The following is a 22,563-nucleotide window of genomic DNA, read 5'->3' as shown; positions in this document are numbered from 1 at the left end:
AAGGAGGGAGAGGAGATACAAGCGTATATCCAACGAACGAAGACAGGCGGGAAGCCCATGAGAGCAAGCACATCACAAATGAAATCCCAGCGGATGGAGTCAAAGGCTTTGTGGAGATCGATTTTCAAGAGAGCCGCAGGGGAGTGAGATTTGCGGTCGAATCCTCTGACGATCTCAGAGCAGAGGATAATGTTATCCGCAATACTCCGGCCAGAGATGAAGGCCGAATGGTTGGGACTGACGAGGGAGGGGATCACGGCCTTGATGCGGTTGGCCAGGATCTTGACAATGAACTTGTAGATGAGGTTGCAAAGGGAGATGGGGCGGAAGTCAGACAAAGAAGTAGCCCCGTCCTTTTTGGGAATGACACAGATGAAAGTCTGGCTGATCTGAGGAAGTTGGCCCGGCTTGAAGAAGAAACTGCGGATGGCTTTGAACATCTCTCCTTTTAAGGAGTCCCAGGTGCTAAGAAAGAATCCCATGCTGAAACCATCAGGGCCAGGAGCCTTGTTGGCCTTATGGGATAGAATAGCCTAAGAGATTTCCTCGTCAAAGGGGATGGCAATGAGGGAGAAGAAGAGGGTGGTAGGAATGAATTTATCAATGAGCCCAGAGGGGATAGGGGAAGAAGGGGGGAGGGAGGGGTTAAAGAGAGCAGAGTAGAAGGAGGAGGCAGCCTCCTTGATATCAACAGAATTGGTAAGATAGGTTCCATCCACAGCGGTTAGATAGGTGATGGAGTTTGAATTCTGCCTGGCTTTAAGGGAGCGATGGAAATAGGCGCTCCAACCACTTGGTGCGAGATTTCTGGCGAAGATAGCTTTCCTCGAGGTGAGAGAGAGAAGAAAGCTCTTCAGAGCGTCTCTTCTCGTCGGCTGCAAAACCCGGGTTGAGGGGGTCAAACTGGAGCTTGAATTGGACCATAGAGAGATCGGCCCAAAAGGAAGTGAGCCTGGAAGGGATGTTACCAAAAGTGGAGATGTTCCACCGACGAAGAGCCGATTTGGTGTTGCGGAGCTTTCTGGCAAGGGCAACTAGAGGAAGCGAATGGGCCGAGACCGGAATGCGCCAAGCTTTCAAGATAGTGGGATGATATAGAGGATGGGAAGTCCACATGTCAAAGAATTTGAAAGGCTTGGGACCAAACGAGGCATAAGGCCGGATGGAAAGGAGGCAAGGGCAATGATCAGAGAGACCCTGAGGGGGAAAGGAAGCATGGGAATGTGGGAGGGAGGAGAGTCAGACTTCATTAACGAGAAATCGATCGAGCTTGCAGGCGATGCGGTCGGGGCCAATGCGACAGTTGTGCCAAGTAAGAGGGGATCCAGACCAACAAAGGTCATCCAGGCCAAGATCCTCAATGCAGTCGTTGAAAGGATCAACTGCCGAGAGATCAATGGGCCTACCACCTAATTTCTCAAGCTGGGAACGAACAACATTGAAGTCGCCCCAAATACCCCATAGAAGGGAGTCCAAACCAGCCTTGAGAAGGGAGAGGTTAGCCCAAAGAGGAAGACGATCAATGGCCTGGTTGCAAGCATAAACCACAGAGATAAAGAAAGGAGAGGGAGAGTTGTGGAAAGCTAGACAGAGATGAACAAATTGAGAAGAAGAGTAAGATAAGGAGATGTGGAGCTTGGAGGGGTCCCAAAGGATCCAGATCCGTCCAGATGGTGAATGGAAAAAGTTAAAGAGGAAGGACCAGGAGGGGGCAATGGATGCAGCGATGTAGGGCGCGTTTTCCTGAAGGACACGAGTCTCAAGAAGAGCACAGAAGGAAGGGTTGGAGGATTTGATGAAGGATCGAATCTCGAGGTGTTTGGCCATGGAATTAAGACCACGAACATTCCAGATAAAGCCAGAAATCATGGAAACTAAGGGGTAGGGGGCAGCGAGGTCCTAGGAGGGGTGCTCTTGTATCGCCTGCGAGCATAGGCGACAGTCGGGCTGCTAACAAGGGGACGCCGAGAGGGGAGGGGCAAAGCCACCCTAGGAAGGAAGGGATGGAACAAAGCGGACAGGGCTAACTGGGAGGGGGAGGGGGGGAAGGAGGGGTCAAGGAGGGGTGGTGAGGGGGGGCTCAATGGAGGGGATGCGGGGTTCAGAAGTGGATCGGGTAAGGGTTGGGTGGCTGGAAAGAAAAATGGGTTCAGTATTGGGCTTGGGATTGGGGTAGGATTTCTGGTAGAGATGGGTTGGGGGTTGAAAAATAGGTATGTTATAAGTAAAGAAGCACTTGGGCTGGGTGTTGGATCGTTGGTGGGCCAAAGGAGAGGGCTGGGAGAAAGTGGAGGAGATGGGCCGAGAAGATGGACCAGAAAATGGTAAAGAGTGTTTTGAGTGGGGGGGGGGGGAGATGGGCCAAGAAGATGGACCAGAAAGAGATGGATGGTGTTTAATGATGGGTCCAGCAAGGTGAGGCGATAGGGAATTGTGTGAAGGTGGCCACAAGGGGGTAGGTAAGAGGGGGTAATGTAGTAAAATTAGAGCAAACAGGGAGGATTTAAAAGACGACAAAGGGGTTGGGGGTTCAAACCTTGGCTCAAAGGCCGAGAGCCTTTCACGCAAATGGCAATGGAAATTGTCCAGGTCACTCGCAGGAGCACTTTCAAGCCTGCGATCATCCAAATCCAGCAAGGTTGGAGGAGCGAGGGGGATATCAAGCTCAGGCGAATCGTCAACGTGAGGAAGAAGAGGTAGCAACAGGGACTAATCAGGGAGAACAGGCAAATTACAGCAGGCTTCATCAGCTTTTTCAGGCAGGTTGTAGCAGGCTTCAAGCAAACCTGGGACTTTTCCAGTGGAGGTGACAAGCTCAGGCATCTAAGAGCCTGACGCAGCAGGGTACAGGGCATCAGGGCTAGCAGAATCATCGTTGACAGGAGTAGAAAGCGAGGGCTCCAGTGGAGGAGGAGGATGCAGCGGCGATGGCGATAGAGGATGTTGCGGCGGCAACAAGAGGAAGATCTTCCACGGCTCTACGGTCGAGGAGGAACCAGAGTTGTAGCAGGAAAATCCGCAGGTGTCTCTGAAGTAGACAAGGTTGAAGAAGACGAAGGAATAGCCTCCTGAGAGGAGTTCAGATGTGTCTCGATCCTTGCCAGCGCTAGGGAACAAGTGGCTGCACAAGTGGAGGTAAGATGACCAAAAACCTTGCAGTGGTTACATCGAGGAGGCAGCCAATCATACTTGACCGGTTATACGAAGCTAAAACCATCGTCTTCCACAACGGTGAAGTGCGAGGAGGGGGCAGTATCGGCAGAGATGTCTATGCAGATCCTGGCGTAGGAAAGACGATCCATCTTCAGAGTTCGAGCATCCGTATGCAGAGGGAAGCCCAAGACAGAGCCAAGACGGCTGAGATAGTCACGATTCCAATAATGAAGAGGGAGACCAGGTAGCGAGATCTACAAGGGAATAGTGCTGAAGTCGACCTTGTGGAGGAGGAGGTGTGGAGTCCATTGGCGCAGGAAGATGGGCTTGGAGCCAACCATCCAAGGAGCTCCATCGAGAACACGGGCCTTGGTTTCATCCAAGAGGAAGCGAAACACAAAGACCCCAGAGTCCAAAAGAAAGGTGTCGAATGAACCAGCAAAATTCCATTGCTTCGAGAGGGAAGCTTTGACGAGGTTGAAAGGAGGCCTGGGTCAAAGGAAGTGTCCAACCAAACAGGAACTCCATTTCGGGATTTCAGGGGAGAGAAGAGAGTCAGGGCAGTGTGCTACTGGAAGACCATTCTCAATATCAGGGGGGATGAAGAGGAGGGAGGAGTCGGTAGAGGTGAGGGAAGAAGAGGGAGGTTGGAATAGGGATGACCAGGATTTTGAGCCAGGGCAATGCGAGGGTGCAACGGAAGTTGACGGAGCAAGGGGAGAAGTATGGGTAGGGGTTGAGGGTGGCTCATCGCATCCCCGCCAGTTTTTGTTCTTGAATCGAAGGTAGATTTTTTACACTTTTGGAATTTGACTTTTTAACTATTTTTATTGGATTCACATAGGGGTATTTGCTTAGTTATGAATAATATCTCAAGCAAATGAAATAAGTGATATTTGACATATTTAAGGGCCAAACCTGGTTCGATACCACTAAAGACGACAGTCGCCTAGTGATGCAGCTCCAAGAAGGAAGAAGAAGCCCTGAACTTAGGGCTTGAATAGGGAGCCATAGATTAGGATTATTATTTTCCATACTTAGTTTATTTTCCTGTTTTTAGATTGAACCGGTTTAGAATTGGTTGCACCCAATTGGTTCAATTGGTCTAATTTAAGTGAAGTGTTCCTATTGGTTAATAGGCCCTTATATCCTATTGGCTAGTATGGAATCTTCTTTTAAATTAGTGGTTTTAAGTTGGATTCTTTTATTTTAAGTTAGTAGGGGTATCTTAATCAATTTACTGTTTTAAATTAGTTAAGTTAGATTAAATCTCTCCCTTCCACGATTTTTTGAGGAGGAGACTTCAATTTGTACTAGGACTTGGCATAAAGCCATATTATAAATATATTAAATCGTGGAGGACTCCCCCACATTGAATTTGAATAAAAAAAGACTGTTTCTGCTGCTGGCCGATTGCTGCTGCTGTTCCTGCTCCTTTGTGAGTGCATCCTTGTGGATTTCAAGGTGGATAGGGTGGGTGGATTCCTGTGATTCCTTGCATTAAGACTATCGGGAGGTTCCTTCAAGTGTCAAACTGCTGCCGGTGGATTCCTGTGGTGAGTTTGAGTTTTAATTCTGTTTTTTTTTATTCCTTCTCCTTCCCCATTCGATCCCCCTTTATTTTTCTGTTTTACTTTCATAAACCCTAGACTGCTGAATTCTGTCCAAATCTGTTCCTCCATCAGAAATCAATCAAACTTAGGCCATAGCCTCCCCACACCATTGTCTCCACTCGACCTAGCCTGCTGCCCCATCTTCAATAGCTAAACCCTAATTCCCCTTCACCCCACTTGAAACCCTAGTTTTAGTAGTTTTCCTAATTTCTAAAACCCAAAACCCTAACCCTAAATCTGCAGAATTATAAAACCTAACCAAATCCTAATTTTTTTATATCAAAATAATCCCCTAGACCTGCTGATCATTATCATGTATCACATTCATCCCTAACCCTAGCCTAAACCCTAAATTTGCCCTAAACAGCCCCAAACTGCCTAGCCAAACCAGCAGCCTTATTTAGATCCTGTTGCTTGGCCTCTAATAGGATCCATCTCTTATTTAGAGCTACATTACCTAGACCCCCCAAAATCTGCCTGGACACCTAGGTGGCGCCTTGAGGCCCTTGACAACTATGATGAAAAGTGTGGATTGGCCATGTGATATCTCTGTGGCTAAAAAAGGCAGCTTTTTCTAGCAAGAAATACAGAAATCCAACAAGCTCAATTTCTAATTCAAAGGTAAAAGCTCCCCTTTTCCAAATTAGAATGCTTACCTTCAGGACCTTTGCCACAACTCTATCTCCTGCTCTGTATTTACTTTCAATATTGTCAATATGATCATCAGAAAGCTCTGAAAGATGGCATAATCCAACCTGGGCCAAGGACCAAGGAATAATCAACAAAATAATGATATATAAAGTTCCTATAAAAAAAGGAAAAATAGCTCTGTGGTGCATATAATTATTACTGGACATGTAAAATATGGTATTTACAAGGTGTAAGACCATCAAAGGTGCTGCAGCTACAAATTATTGCTTACCAAAAGAACGAAAAAGTTTAAAATTTAAATGAACCTACTAGCTGAATTAAGACCAAAAAGTAAATGTTACAAAACCAGATAGATGTATAGTTCCCAATGCTGGAATATGGAAAAAACGAAGAACCAATATATTAGCTGAGACGAGGCTGTTGAAATGGATGAGAGGCCACGCTAAAACGATAGAAGAACAAAATTCAAATAATTCCATTCGAGGGTCTTACATGCACCAATTTCAGATAAAATTAGGAAGGAAACAATTGAGATTGTTCGGTCATGATTAAGTAATTCCCATGTGTGTGTGTGGGGTGGGGGGGGGGGGAAGGGAGGGGACAGATCTAAGCAACTTTACAGTAGGAAAATGCGCGGTCAAAAAAAATTGTGTAGATCTGTTTTTATGGTTTTCTAATCGTGCTGTATAAATTTAATGTGAGTTTCTTAAATCTTTTTTAAAAATATATGGGAAAACAGAATATGAGCCAAATTCTCTCACAAGATTTTATTTGTTTTTACACATGCTGTATAGATGTGGTATATAATATCAGATATGTTTTCTGGAGATGCTATTTGAAACAAACTAACAAAGGATATGGCTCTTGGGTTGGGTTTGCTGAGGGGCCTCAGTCCAGGCCAAAGTCCAGCCTGTCAAGTATCAGGAACTCAGGAAGCCATGTGGGCAAACACCAAGAGTATTCAATTGCCTGGCCCAGGCATTTTAATAGCGACAGTTAATTAGTCACATTTAATGAAGACCAATAAATGCACGGTAAATAGACAAGGGAAAGTTAAAAGGCAACTTGGACTAAAATGGTGAGAAAAGAAATGAGCATGCATTATCAGTTGTCATGGTTCTAAACAGAGAGGAAAGGCAAGACAGGATTTTCATGTAGTTTTTTTTTTTTGGTGGGGGATTTTCATGTAGTTGACCCCAACTAGATGGGATAAAGCTTAGTTGAGTTGAGATGATTTAAAGGTGCATTTTGGCACACATTCTCGGAATAGATTCTGGGTCTAAAATGCATTCTGAAGCAAGAAAAAAGAAAAAACCCAGGTTTCAACATGCATTCTAGATCCAGAATTTATTTCGAGAATACATAATATATCACAGAATTACTATCCAAAATTAAAATATCATGATGACTGCAAAAATAGATGGATTTGCCACTGAAAAATAATGTGTTTAACCCAAGAAATTACATATGCTAAAGATCAAACTGATCTTATGACTCTGTCCAACAACCTAGTGTAGGGCCCAAATAGAAAGTGTAAAGATCAGAGTTTGCAATCATATTCTGGGTTGGTTATTAGCCTTGTGCAATTATATAAGTGTAGCTTTCTGTACATCTAAACATGTTCCACACGCCCCTTGATTTGTGGATGGTAACTACTGTTCAACCGGAGAATAGATTTAAACATTATTCGAAGGAACCATATGAACCCTTACCATGTTTGTGTGATCTATAATTATAAACAGACCATATGTCTCAACCCTCTTAATCTTGCCAGAAATAACATCTCCAACATGTAGACTACTTAAATCAACAAGACCAGATTTTGATTCACCCCTTGAAGTCGCTGATTTTAGAGTTACTTCAACTCGCTTAGACAAAGGCTCCACTGACAGAACCCTGCAACCAAACTTTGTTAACAAAGAGAAGAAATGAAAATTTTGCTAAATAAATCAAAGTTAACATACTTACTTTCCATTTACAAGTTTTCCAATGGGAAATTCTTTTTCAGGGTTCTCAATAAATCCATCAGACAAGTTTGACAGGAGAATTTTTGCATCTATCTTGCGGGAAAGCATAATGAAACAACCCTTTGACACATTCTTAACATAGCCCTATACCATCAAAGATCCAAATTAGCGGAAATGAAGACACATTTCAACAACTCTCAGGAATCAAGCAGTTACAGGCATAACTTACAAGGAAAAGATAAGGAAGGGAAAAACTACATGATTATACACAAATAACAGAATGTTAGAAATAGAAACTAAAGCACGGTACTAAATATGTGATCAGATCTGTGCTTGAAACATTTTGACAGAGTTCACGCTGGTTGGAGGTAATTGTTCTTGATGATGCTTTATTCTGTATAGATGTTTTAGTCTTTTTATAGATGGTCCTTCCCATTAGTGATCAGTTTTCTGTGTATACATGACTTTTCTCGTTTTCATTTTTAAAAAATTCTTAGTTATCTAAGTGATAGCCAAAATTTTATTGAGGTAAGCATAAACAAGCTGCAATTTCCGCCACGTGGAGGGCTAATGAGACCACTCCAATTGTCGAATACATAAAGCCCCTTATACTGTCAGCATGTCAAATTTCATGGCCCATCTCAACCATCTGCCCTACCATCAAGTGGACACTCTCTCCTTGTATTTTCAGCCATAAAAAAATTACAGGGCTGGTGTAGCAATTCAAAAAGTTGGATAGATAGAAGACCAAATGTGCAAATTTTAAATTAAACTCAATCGGATAACTCACCATGAATTGCACCTTTCTCCTGGTTGTTCAAATATTGAAAAAAATTGGATTTTTACTTCAGCCACATGGTATAATGCTTTTTGGCCAAGAGCTACAACGAGTCAAGGTTGTCATGGACAATTTGTATACAAAATTTGAGCATTAACAAGACTTCCACATGTCAGATCAAACCAACCAAGGGAACCCACGTAGAGATTCCTCTCCCGGGATGCTCACCTAGACAAACCATGCTTAAAAATTACATAATTTACTAAATAATAAATAATATCAGCAAACTGAATGACAAAATTTATAGAATATCAGGAATGGACACAGCCATACAAATACAATGAGACCAAAACAGCACTATATCCATTGCTTACAATTATTCAACAATAGAACAACTGAAAGCAACACAGGAAGAGTCGGAACAGAATATCTATGTTTTGTTTAAGGGAACAGAATAGCAAGCTTATTCTACCTTTACAATCATATTAGGATGAAGATCCTCAATATTTTCCACCCGCTTGTTGGGGAGATCCCTGGAAGCACAAAATAAAATTTTCAACATTTGTTCCATAACCATCACGAAAAACTTGTTAACATTAATAAATGCAACAAATCCCTGAAAAAATAAGAAATAAGAACAAATAACTTGCCACAGAACTGACTAAGAAAAGGGAATATGAGAGAGATCGATGGTGAAGAAAAAGTGGGAAAACAGAGTCGTGTTTCCCTGCACCACAATCCCACAGCTATATATTTTAATTAATAAATGCACAAACTACAAAAATATCCCAGCACTTAACCACAAAGACAATAGATCTAAAATTTTGTACTAACCGATATACATAACACAAATACTACAAGAAAATTTGAGCACAGGATTTCACATAATTTCCCATCCTGTTTAACAGTAATTGATACCAAGTTTGCATTCCAAGTTGGATATGGATAAGTCAATGAGAATTCCCTTTTAATTCTTGTACAGATTATCCCCCATGTACCCGGCGTAAGAGGCAAGAACATGTGATGGCACTGATAAGTGCCCTACAATGTAGATTTTATTTATTTATTATTAGGGAAATTTACATCTACCCCCCTTGGGGTTTCAAACAATTACGTTTACCACCCCTGGAATTTCATCTATTTCATAAACTTTCCTTGTATATTGAAAGATTCTTACAAACATACCCCTACCGTTAGATAAGAACAGTTAAGGGATGATGTCATCGCCCAAAATATTAACTAAATACCCATAATACCCTTAATAAAGGTGATTTTACATATTTACCTCCAGCTCCAACCCATTAATTTCTCTCTCCTCTCTCACTCCTGCCTATCGCCGGAGTCAAGATGGACAGAGATGCGAGCAGCGGCGGTTGGGTTGGGTGATTTCATCAATGGGTGTCGCTACTCTAAGTTTTATTGTAAAATTTTTCTGCAATGCAACCTAAGATTCATTTTGCTTTGAAGAAATGTATGTTCTCTGAAATCTGATTCTGAACCGTGAAATGTAAACCCTCATGTCTGGGTTTTTTATTATTCGGGTCAGTTTGGAGAGAGAGATTGGGGAAAAAAGGGGTGAGGGGTTAAGATCCTAACTTCGCAACTTCTGCAGGTCAGCTGGAAAGATCACAACTTTTGAGTCTTAGACACACAGGTCATCATCTAACCCTAGAAGGTCGAATAATTTCGGTTCTTGCTGGGTTTTTTCGAAAGGTTCTTACTGTTGAAGGCTTGAAGCTACAACAAGCCTGCCATACTGTAGTTGCTTCAATTTGGGGTGGGGGGGTGTTTCTATTCCTTCGATCTTTCACAGACAGATTCCACGGTCTTCAAGTTCATGTTCCATTTTCAATTCAATTTAATTCATATATGTTTTCTTACCTTTTGGATGTATTCGAATCTCCTTATTAACGCTGCAATTCTACAAAAGCCAACCAAATTGAATAAACACTGGAAGAGAAATCAAGATCAACAACAGGTCATTCCACTTGCATCTCTCTCTCTCTCTCTCTCTCTCTCTCTGACTTCCCGTTTCCATGTTAGTTTTGGGAAATTGTTGAGAATAATTAATAATAGGGAAAATTTCACGGACACCCCCTAAAAGTATCCAATATCTCAGAAGCTTACCATACTTGGTTAAAATGTCACAGACACCCCCTATTTTTATGAATTTGTTTCAACTTAGTCCACTCCGTTAGTCTCTGCAGTTAAGTGTTTGTTAACTTTTTTTAAATGGCGAAATTACCCTCACCACAATGAAATCCCTATAATACCCTTAATGATGAATTAATGATGTTAGAAGTTAGTTTTTAGAAAAAGACAATTTTGCCCTTGTTTTTATTCAATACTTTTTTTTTATTCCTTTTTTCTCCCCTTCTTCTCCTTCTTCTCCTTCTTCTCCTGCTGTTTCTTCCACCGCCGCCGCCACCACCACCACCACCACCACCACCGCCGCCGCCACCCCCTCCAGCCCTCCTTCTCTTGCTCCCCTGCAACCTCGCCACCACCCTCTCCAGTCTCCCCCGCCCGACCATGCTCTCAGCAATCCAACCCCATAAAAACCCTAACTCTACAAATTAAAGTGAACCCTCGTCGGCACGTCGTCTCTCTGCTGTCTCTGTGGGTTTCTTTCTCTCTCTCTGTGAAGCAGGAAAAAGGCAAAAATGGACATCGGCCGGAGCAGGTGATGGTCGCCGGAGCCGCAGCCATAGAGCGAAGAAGATGAGACAAAACCCTAAGTCATCCATCGTCTTCTTCCTCTCAGATGAAAGGGTTTTCTTTGAGAGTAACAAATTCCTTCTTCTGTCTCTTTTGCCCACCACCCCTGTACTCCACTCCCCTAATTAATTCATTTTTTTTAAACCTTCAGTCAGTTGATTTGAACTTTGAATCTTAATCTTACTGCGGGTGAGGATGTTTTGTATATATAGATCTGGTGCTATGCTTTGGTTGGTGGAGATCCCTTCTGCTGTGGTAGATTGGAGATGAGTGCAATGCGAGGTGACTCAACTCTATTGTTGCTATGAAGAGCTGCATCTTAATGTTGTATCAGGTGAAGTGTCACTGAATTTTCTGTAAGGACATTCCTGAAAGAAATACAATATATAGGAGAGCTGGACTTGATAGATTCAAGAAAGCTCAAACGGTAGAGCCATTCTGTGTGACCCTTAATTCAGCTCCACCCACAACTCTGCTCCATCCCTTTAAGTCTCAACCGCTCCACCCACAGACGAAATTGCAGCAGCAACACCATGTTCCTCAAAAACCATCTCGAATGGGATATCTCTGGTGATTACGAGCCAGAATCGGCCGGAGCAGGTGATGGTCGCCGGAGCCGCAGCCACAGAGGGAAGAAGATGAAATGACAGTTTTGTCCTTTTAGTTAAATAACTAAGGGGCAAAATGGATATTTAGGGAAGAAGATGAAATGACAGTTTTGTCCTTTTATTTAAATAACTAAGGGGTAAAATGGATATTTCACCTTTGGGTACTAACTGTGCTTAACGTTTGGGGTGTTTGTGACATTTTGACCAAGTATGGTAAGTTTCTGAGATATTGGATACTTTTAGGGGGTGTCCGTGATATTTTCCCTTAATAATATAATGACATGGAAATACTGAGAATGAGGAATCCCATGTTAAGGCATCCTATTCCTATGACATGAAATTATATTCGAATAGCACACTACTCAGTTCTCATCTTTGGTTGGGTGAAAATCAAATGTAATTTGTAATGTGTCGAGGTATTAAGAGAGAGTATATATTTGCCATTCAACAAACTCAGCTGCAGGGCTATTATTAGGCTATGGGCTGGTGCGCTGATGGAGCTGGGGGCTGCTGTCTAAAGGGAAGAAGGGAGCAGGGTGGGGACGGAGTTGCAGCAGGAGGAAGAAGAAGAAAAAAAAGAAAAAGAAAAAGGAGGAGAAGAAGGGTAAAAGGGCAACAATGTCATTTCCGTCCAAAACTAACAGAGTTAGTATTCAGGGGTACGGAAGTAATTTTTGAATTTCCAAGGGTGGTAGACGTAATTGTTTGAAACCCCAGGGGTGGTAGACGTAAATTTCCCTTATTATTATTATTTGTAGCTCTCAGCACATTGTAGTTAATGAGAAATTCATAGTTCTGACATTGGGCACTGAGACAGGTTCTCACCAAGCATGACAGAATTAAAAATGATATATTAGCTATTCACCACACATTTGATTGAATCCTACAATAGTTCCCCTCTAATTATTAGATTGCCAAGCTGTCATAACTGGACATGAAGACATCTATTCATCTTTTACTGTAAAAACTACAAGTTCTCTCATTCTAGTTTTGACTTTTATGAACACCAATACTTTCCAAAAGACAAATTAACAAGCACATATGGTGCACTGTTTAGTGCAATTTGTAAGAAGCATAGTTGCCTAGGCGCCCAGACGCCTTGTTGGTTTTGCTTCCCTGGCCCCACCAACGGCTTGGGGTGCCTAGACGCCATGACAACTATGGTAAGAAGTTGGTCACTTTAAACGGTACCTAACACATAGCAAAATTAGCAAGCTAATAAGATATTAACTATGTCTGAAGTATCAAAGGAAATGGGAATGTAAACTGAAACAAAGTGGTGAATTTGCAAACACATTCAATAGAGTCAATAAGAGGGCAGGCCTCAGCACAACGGTCAGGTTGCTCCAGTGCAACCTAGTGGTTGTGGGTTCGAGTCAGGAAACAGCCTCTCTCCGCGAAGCAGGGGGTAAGACTGCATACATATACCCCCTCCCCAGACCCTGCAGTGGCGGGAGCCTCATGCACTGGGTACGACCTTGTTCATTCAACAGAGTCAATATGTTTCATGGGCCCTGTCAGAGAAAAAAGAAAGCAACTGAATGAAATCTAACAGGTAAGGCCAAATAACTTACACATCGTCAACTTGTCCCACAGATTTCTGAGAGTGAATGCCTTCTAAACACGTACGTAGTGACAAGTCCACATGCACTGGACCATTGACTGCATTGCCAACTTCTAGTACCACACATTTGACAAACTTCCCTTCATGATATCCAAGCAGAGGATTAGGAACCCACTTATCAGCAAGTTCAGTAAAATGAACCTTCCCATACAGATGAGGTCCAATTTGCACAAGCAGCCCACCAACACCTGGAAAGATTTTGATAATTCTTCCACCGAGGATATCACCTTTGTGTAAATGTGTAGTAATTCCTTGATTAGAGTTTGTGCTTCCAGGATCATCCATGTTAACAGTTTCATTACCAAGTTCTCCGTTAGAGACAACACATAATGGGCGTGATACCAAGCGCAACAGCTTTTTCTCTTTATTAATACTGAAAATATAACCTGTGAAAGCTTTCCCCACATGAAATCTGTTTTGGAATTCTTGAAGTTCATTCGGTTCAGATGAACTATCAAGAAGAAACAGACGAGCTTTCACATGTCGAGATACTGCTAACCATACCCATTCCCTGTCCACTTTAACCACATACCCAGTGACACATTGCCCAGTTGAAAAATCAAAACTGTCTTTCGCAATGCCGCCCTCCACATCCCCTGCTCCTGAATACAAATGGCAATTTAGATCACAGCCATGATGGTAAAATAATGCCTCATGAGAATAAACTCTCAGAAGCTGCAAGATTTCAAAGATGAACATGAATAATACTTCTCGAACCAAAAATATGAAAACATTAAAAAAAAATTATACAAATGTTCTCAGGAATTAGACTTGTTTTAATTTATAAAGGAAAAGTTCTCTAAAAATAGGATTCTGTGGTAATTAATATTGTGCAATATAAATAATAAAAACAAAATACATTTTGACCTTTAAAGTTTGCTGGAAAAATTGACGGTGTCAGGGAAGGCATCAACTACAAAGCCAGGTTAATTGAATTTTTTTTAAGAGGCTAGACTGATACCTTTTAAGTGACTCTGCACCATTGCGTTCCATTTAGTCTTCATTCTACCATAAAAGTTTCATGACCTTTTGGGTCCATTATGCCATTTTTACAAAATTTTCTTATACATACTTGCCTAATCTTGAAAAACTGTACTTTCATGAGTTCTCCCTTGTAGTGATTTATACTACTGGTTGATGGGCCCACCTAGTGGATAAAAACAATCACTACCCCTTCCCAAAAAGATACTAAAAAGGTTCCAAATGGCCTTTAATCATTTACCTCAGGTACTTAAAATGAAGTAGTAAATAGTAATAACCAATCTTCTCCTCTACAAATCAAAGTTTAATGCAGTAATACATCAAGAATAGACTCAGTTTTGGTGTGCTTTTGGTTGCAGGGCTTAATTACGGAGACCAGTCTTTTTTTTTTTTTTTTGTGAATAAAAAATTCATTACCACAGACCCCACAAAGGAGAGAATGAGGATATACCAAAGGAAGTACAGGAGAAACAAAACAAGACGAAGCCGCACCCAACCATCAAGAGGGAGGGGCAGAGGGCTGCATCAAGGACAAGGACAAACCCCAAGAGGCAACAATGAGCCTGTTCCTTGGGGAGTCAAAAATATTACGATGCGGTAGCATATGGAGCATAGAGCTAACTTCAAAGTAGATGGCTTTCCAAATCTTGTCAAAGGAAAGGGAGTTGGAGGCCCATCTGCAAAGGTTGCGCTTCATCCAACTATGAGATATAATAGCACCAAAGGCAAGCTTGCCAATAACATCACAAATAGATTTCCCAGCAAAAGTCATATCCATACAAATCCATTCCCTTGCAAGGGGGGAGAATTCTTCTGTTACATGGGCAACAATTGCTAAAAACCCTCTTCCAAACAGTGGAGGTGAAAGGGCAAGAGAAGAAGAGGTGGTCGACATCTTCCACTCCATTTCAACATAAGGCACATCCACGCAGGTGTATCTGCAACCCCCTAAGTGGACGACAAAGAATGGATTCAAAGATTGTGTGGGAAGACAATTAGAAAGGGCTCTCCATATAGTGAAACTGTGGTGTAGGATGTGACCTTTAAACCACACAATCCTACGCCAAGGAGCAAGAGAGCCACAAACTCTCAAGAAGTCCCATGCTGAGAAAGAGCTAAATAGTTCGTTAGAAGAAGGGAGCTAAACAACTGTAGCACCCGAAAATCTCGACCCCAAGGGGTTGGGGGGGGGCAAGGCATTCCAGATTGCCGATAATGCGAGGGAGGAGGGTAAAGGGACAGCCCAGTCACCATGGGAAATGATAGTAGCCACTGAGGATTGCTTGCAGATATCCAAGGAGTAGATGGTTCTAACACCCACAACAGAAAAGAGAACTCCCATAGGATGCCAATTATCAAGTCAGAGAGAGGTAGGGACCCCATCACCAATCTCAGAAGAGATAGCCCCAAGAGCAATATGCTTGAACTGCAAAATCTTACGCCAGACTCAGGTAGCTTCAGAGGAAGGGGAAACTGTCCAAAGTGAGTCATTTCGAAGAAGACCCGAATAAAGCAAGTTGACCCAGATACTGTCCTTAGACACAATTTTCCAGATCAATTTGAGAATGCCTGCAGTATTAGCCTCTTTGATCCTTCACAAACCAAGACCTCCCTCTTCCATGGGGAGAAGACTAGCCAGCCCAACTAATAGGGTGGAGAAATCTGGATGCTTCAGCTCCTTTCCAAAGAAATGCACACATTAGGGATTACATTGCCTTGATAGTAAATTGCGCCAACCAGAAGAGCCCAATGTCTAATCCAAGGGGATACACGAGTTTTTAATACTTTCCTAGTAGCATTAAGAGTTTGAAAGTATAATAGGTTGCTCAATAGTCAGTCCTAGCTTCACTTAATATTTTCCAAGTAGCTTTAGGAGTTTGAAAGTATAATAGGTTAAAGAAGGGACATCTCTCTCTCGACGGGGAAGAAGCTGCAGCGGCACCTCACGAACTTCTTACTGGGGCAGCACCTATAGGCACGAGTGTTTGGATGCACGTGTTTTGTTCATATTCCTGCGCAGTTAAGAGATAAATTGTCCCCCAGGGCAACCACTTGTGTCTTTCTTGGAAATGCTCAGTCCGGGTATTTATGCTATGACGTGAAATCCAAGAGACTCGATGTATCCTTGAATGTTCTCTTTAATGAGATATTCAGTCCTGGTTTGATTAGGATTTCTTCAAGTTGTAGTTAGTTTGTAATTTCTAGTCAGTTTAGGAGTCCAATTATGTTACTTTCAGTCTATTATTGGTTAAATTAGTGTTTTGAGTTGTAATAGGATTAGAGAAGTTCTAGTTGTAGTAAAGAGTCATAATTTGACAGTTCTATATAGAATGTACCCAACCCTCTTGTTATACGAAATTGAACAAATTTTGAGTTTCTTATCTGGTTTGATGGCTCGAGTTACAGCTATGGCTAAAAGGTATCTTCTGATCTCCCTCCTTTCTATCGATTCCCCTGATTATTTTACTTTTCACGGTTAATGTTCACTGATCCATAACACTGCATAATTCTATTGTCCATCCTAATCTCTTTTAGTTTTTAGGCATCCTATTCAACCCTATACTATTCCCACCGCCTTTCTTTGTAATCAGCCCTAGAAAATCCATAAATCTAGGGTGCAGCACAAAATCATTTACTTGTTACCTACAGTTTCGAAAATGCTTTCTGGAGGTGCCAATATATTTTGTTTGTTATGAAGATCAGAATAAACATAGGGAAAAAATCAAAAAGATGAGAACAATGTTCTAGGATATGCATGGACATATCATTATGTTAGCATCTTTCAGAGGAAAGAAGTTTTAAAAGATGCAAATGAAACAAAACGAATAATATAGTAACTCTTTACCTGAAAGCATTGTGGGTCTGACGGAGAGTTCCCACCAATTAGTTTTTTTAGTCTTTTCTGACTTGTTAGCCATGCCAACAATTCTTGCAGTAAGCAGTTGCCCAATTTTAAACTTACTAAAGGGGTCCTCAACTATTTTGTCATCGTTTACCTGCCCATTGAAGAAGCTTTACTTCATGCAAAATAACAGACCACTAGGAGATCTCAAAAGCAAAAATACACAATGAGACTAAAACAAAAGAATATATTCATATAAACAGCTCACAAAAAATGAAATAACCAAATAAAAGTTCACCTCAGTTATATGTACCCTCCCACGAAAACCAATGCCGAACTTCAACGACAGTTCCAAAGGCTTTATGTCAGTAATCTGGACGACAAAATTGGCATACAAAAGTTAAATGCAATAACAAGCTATAAAGAAGAAATGACATTTTGAAACAAAAATTGTCTACCTCTGCCTCCACAAGTGACCCCACATTGTAGCTAGACCTTTTCTTGGCCCTTTTAGAACTAGAGACCCCAGCAACTTCACTATGAGAGTTAAGAAGCAGAAGCAATCTTCCAGTTGTTAACGGGCTTGGAAGAGCTTCAATGGTGGCAAGAACACTGCAACAAATAACTTTGCAGTTTGAGTGAATCAGTGAAAGTGTAAAGCATCCATAATCAAAGATAGGAGTTACAAAGAATCTCTACACTCTAAAACCGACACGGTCCTCAGCCTGTTTTTGCGACCAGATCCAAGGTCAGCCAGTCGACATAACCACTCTAACAAATAGTAAAAGGCATGCTTTTAAAATAAAGGCCTCTTTCTATCCATCTTTCCTTGTGAATTAACACTACAACTCTTATTCAGATGTTCCCTCCAATTTCAATCAGATCACACTCTATTCACCTCTCTTCAAGTGCACTCTCTCCATCCCACTGCAGCAGCCATGGATGATTCATCCTCAATGTTCTCCAAATCCAGTTTTTTTTTGGGTGGAAGCTTCTCAAACACCGTGAGATTAGAATGTTCTTGGGAAGTAAAAGGACATAATCAGGTTGTGATGCAATCCCGGGTTAAAGAACCATGATTATAGGTCACTATGGGCCCACAAGAATTAAAACGAAGTGAAGTTGAAATATAAATAGGTTTCTGCACTAAAGAACCTTTAGGTAAAACCAAAAGAAGATGGCCTTGGTTGTAAATAAAACCTCGGTAGTCTAGGTTCTGTTCAGATTGAGAGAACTTTCTCCAAAGGGGTTCCATTGACCTAAAATTTGAAGGAGAGGTTCTGCACTCATAAACCTCTTGAGTGCAGATAATAATTAGACCAGTTAATCAGATATTGAGTGAAGTTAAATTGCTGAGCTTAATCCTGATGGAAGAGCGCAGAAGCACTTTAGTTGCAGGTTTGGTTCTCACAACTGAGATGGTCTTGAGAACCAAAACTCTAGGGTTTGATTCTACTATTGGTAGAATGGTAGGCAACCCATGGCCAGAAAGTAGTATAGATGGAGAACGATCCAACTTTAAAGCGCTGCAAGTACCACCCAGCGCCCATAAACAGGGGCTCTGGTAAGGAAAAGAACAACAGGAAGAAGGGGATCTGACCTGATACAGAAGAAATAGAAGAAGTGGAACCCCAGCCAGGGTTGCGCAACAGCAGCACTCTACGAGGTAAGCTATTGCATTCAAAAATCCACCCCCCTTAAACGCTGGTTACATGTGTGTATATAAAAAACAGACTCTTAATAAAAAAACAAAAACAAAATGAAAATAAATTTGATTCAAACTTCAACTCTAACACTTAAGTAGAGTTTGTATCAGACTCCGCAATCTTTCGTATGACTCCATCAATAGAAATAAAATAATAAAAATATTACCAAAATAGCGCTAAACAACCGTGTGCATAACTGCATCAGCTCTTCTAGCCTTAAAGAACTGCATCAACTCTTCTGGTCTTAAAGAATTTGACTCCATCGAGATAGATCACGAGCCCAAGATGACCTTATAGTGAGCTCGACGCTAGGGCAGCACACATCTCGAGGAAGACGTTCGAACTGAAACTTCATGAGTGGGGGGAGAGAGTGACTCATAACTAGAGGAGAGAATAGTTGCCGTCGAGACACATCCGTCAATTCATGAGACAACATTAGAAATGTTCACCCTTATTTCACCTTGATGGTGTTCCGTGCACCATCATGGAGAATACCAACCATTTGTTGCCAAGGTTGCCCTAACAAAACGTCAAAATGAGCTAGGGGGCTGACCAGATAAGGCTCCCAGTAGTAAAGCAGCCCAAAATGTTGGTCAACTCATACGACTACACCTGGCCACTTCTCTAGCATTAGGCCCAACACCTCGCACATATTTTCTTGAAAAGATTTATCTTTGTGGGAGGTTAAGAGACTGAACAAGTCCACAGAGATGAGGTTGACTTCCACTCCTGTATTGACAGCTGTATGCACTACCATAGAATCATCACCATTCAATAGTGTACCCTTATGTAGGAAGAGGGGAGCTTTGTCTACACAATCCATTGGCGAAGGAAGTAAGACTAGCTGAGTTAGCTTCAACCTCGTCATCATGACAATCATCGGCGTCATCTAGATCAAAAGGAAATCCCTTATAAACCTCTACGTCATCCTTGTCATCTATATTTTCCAACGTCTAAACCATGTTCATACGATGGATCTTCTTGGGACACTTGTTGCCAAAGTAACCTTTCTCACCACAATTGTGGCACACATTATTCTTTAGCCACTTGATCGAAGTCCGCTAGCTTCTTTTCATCAACCTTAAAGGGCTTAACTTTCCTTTCTTCAGTCCCGGGTGTAGGTTTGTCAATTGAAGAAGTCTTGAGCATGTTCTTCAAAAACCGGTACTTTTCTTCAGCAGTCTTGGCATATGCAGCTGTCACATCGACTGATCTGAAGTCTCCATTGGCAAGCTCTTATCAGATCCCTTTGTTTAGCTCACTGATTCACCTCAATACCCGATGCTGATCTGTCTCCTGGAATTTGCATTTAGAGGACAATTTATGGATTCCTTGATGTAGGTATCCATACTTTTATCTCCTTGGTAGAAGTTGACCATATTGTGGAAGAGCAACTTCTCAAAATTAGGAGGAAATAAATTTTCGTTCAATATCGGCCTCATTGCCTCCCAACTTGCGACAGGTCCCAATCACTTGATAAGCCTTGACTATAGTATATCATCCCACCAAGAACAAGCATAACCAGTGAACTTGGAGAAGATAAGCTCGCACTTGTCATCTGGAAGGACTTATAGACGAAAATCCTCTCTACTTTAGTTAACCAGTCAAGAAAATCCTCAGACCCCTTCTCGCCGTTGAACTCTAGAATCTCAACTTTGATGTCATAACCCCTGTCTGAGAACACTGTCGTGTGACACCCTAGGGAACCGGAGTAGACAGTCCTGCTCAGTCTCTCCTGTTGATATTTAGGCTCTCCAAAATCAAATCCACATTGGAAGTGAGAGCTGTTATGGCTGACGAATTTTCCTGAGACTTGGATTCGGAAAGTGCCCCTGCCTAAAGGTGTTTGGAGATGTGTGACAGTCCTGTAATAGTTAGAACAAGGAAGAAATTCGCCTCCGATACCAATTGATGTGAACCCGGGGTTTAATAACTCTGATTACAGGTCACTATAGGCCCACAAGAATGACAAATATTTCAGATTAATGGTTTTGTGTCGATTCCGTAAAACCTCAGCACAATTAGGACTCTTTGGAAAGGATTAAAGTAATCAGCAGCAAATCAGTAATTTAAATCTGAGGAAGAGGGTTTTTCAGGGAATTAAAACAAAGTGGGACTAAATATAATTAAGTTTCAGCACTAAAGGTAAAACCAGAAGAAGAGGCCCTTACAACTAAGTAACAACTTTAGGCAGCTTCAACCTTGAATAGAAGAAGGGGGTGATAGACTAGGTTCTGCTCATATTGAGAGAATTCTCTCCAAAGGGGTTCAATCGACCTGAAATTTTAAGGAGAGGTTCTGCACTCATAAATCTCTGGAATGCCGAATAATAATTAGACCAGTTAATCAGGAGCACCAATTAGTTGCAGGTTCGGTCCTCACAACTGAAAGAGTCTTAAGAACCAAACTCTGGGTATAGTTGGCCTATGGGTAGGCAAATTACGCCTAGAAAGGAGTTGTATTGATAGAGATCGATCAACTTTAAGGGGCTGCAAGTACCTACCAGAAACAGGGGTTGCTAGTAAGGAAGAGAACAACAGGGAATATGAGGAAGAAGTACAAGAAGAGGAACACCAGCTAGTGTTACGCAACAGCAATATTTAAAATCTCGATTCGTTTCGGTATTTCAGTCTGATCGAAATGTCCGAAATATCCGGTCGAAATATTGTATTTTCTGCAAGGTTTCGGTAGATCATTTTGGTGGGTTTTAGGCCAAATTAAGGCCTGAAACTTCATGGAAACCCTATTTGAGGCTATATAAACACATATAAATGTTCAAATTGCAAAAATCGTCACCCAAAGTGGTGTTTTGGATTTGCACCATTGATTGGCAGCATACGGTCGAATCATCAAGTATAACTTAGTTAATTACACATAAACATTGTTTAAGACTTGAAGTACTAGAGGACATAATAACTAATAAGCAATTTAAATAAGTAAATTCACTAGGAAACATAAATTCAATGACTCATAAGTCATAATATTAAGTACAATAAGTCAATAACATCAATATCCCAAATTCCCAATACAAGTCAAGTAGTCATCAAGTGACTCAAATGTCTACTAATAATAATTACTCCACCGTCCATGATCGACCCCACTCATAGTCCGATGGATCCGACGTGCATTGTTCTCTGACTGTAGGACATATGCATGCCACATCGTAGTTTGGGAGAAGAAATGAATGTCGTCATCCACAGCAACCATGTAAATAGCGTCATCAACATGCTGAAGGTAACCTATCCTAGGATATAGGTCAACAAAGTGTGAAGAACCATGACTACCCACTGATCCACTGTGATATGACGGCTCTGGGAGCATGTACTGGTACGGCTGGTGGGTTGGGTAGGAGAAGATGTCATCCACAAAAGACGATCCACTACGTCCCTAGATGCAGCGAAGATTCGAAGGCTGGTTCAAAAATCACCAAAGAGAAGTGAAGAAGGAAGAAATGGGTGGAAGAAAATGAAAAAAGCAAGCCTTGTGAACTCTCGGTCGAAATTTCGACCGAGACTCACGAGATTTTGACATTTTATAACTTAGGTTTGTAACATCTTGCCGATATTTCGGTGAGATGTTACAAACTACCGAAATTTCGTGAAATGACCAAAATCTCAACCAATTATTGTATTGTGATGTTTCGTTTCGGTCAGACCGAGATACCCGAGATTCTCGAAATCACAATCGAGTTTTAACAAGTTTTTGTACTATGCGCAACAGCAGCCCTCTACAAGGTAAGCTATTCCATTTAAAAAAATTCCACCTCAATTGTTGGCTACACGGATCTGGAAGAGGGTTCTGATCTGAATCTGATTTGAGAGGGTTATGGGTAGGTATGATGGAGGTTGATGGAGGGTGGCTGCAGGGAATGGATGATGGAGATGATGAGGATGATGATAGTCCCACTAGTTGCCCAACCGTC

The 22,563-nt window shown here is 41.7% G+C and overlaps 1 protein-coding gene across 1 annotated transcript in view; it reads right to left on the bottom strand.

Annotated features, from left to right (window-relative positions):
* The window catches only part of LOC122641994 (rRNA biogenesis protein RRP5), a 93,615-nt gene that overhangs the window by 11,261 nt on the left and 59,791 nt on the right, over positions 1-22,563 (bottom strand). The window contains exons 27-34 of the mRNA XM_043835365.1: positions 17,394-17,547; positions 17,234-17,308; positions 16,939-17,089; positions 13,063-13,714; positions 8,635-8,695; positions 7,386-7,528; positions 7,130-7,313; positions 5,423-5,521 (exon numbers count right to left, since the gene is read on the bottom strand). Coding sequence (XP_043691300.1) covers positions 5,423-5,521; positions 7,130-7,313; positions 7,386-7,528; positions 8,635-8,695; positions 13,063-13,714; positions 16,939-17,089; positions 17,234-17,308; positions 17,394-17,547 — 1,519 coding nt within the window. The remainder of the gene's footprint in view (positions 1-5,422; positions 5,522-7,129; positions 7,314-7,385; positions 7,529-8,634; positions 8,696-13,062; positions 13,715-16,938; positions 17,090-17,233; positions 17,309-17,393; positions 17,548-22,563) is intronic.

This window comes from Telopea speciosissima, chromosome 10 (assembly GCF_018873765.1).
Source record: "Telopea speciosissima isolate NSW1024214 ecotype Mountain lineage chromosome 10, Tspe_v1, whole genome shotgun sequence".
NCBI classification, from domain to species: Eukaryota; Viridiplantae; Streptophyta; class Magnoliopsida; order Proteales; family Proteaceae; genus Telopea; species Telopea speciosissima.
This window is presented reverse-complemented; position numbering and strand designations above follow the sequence as displayed.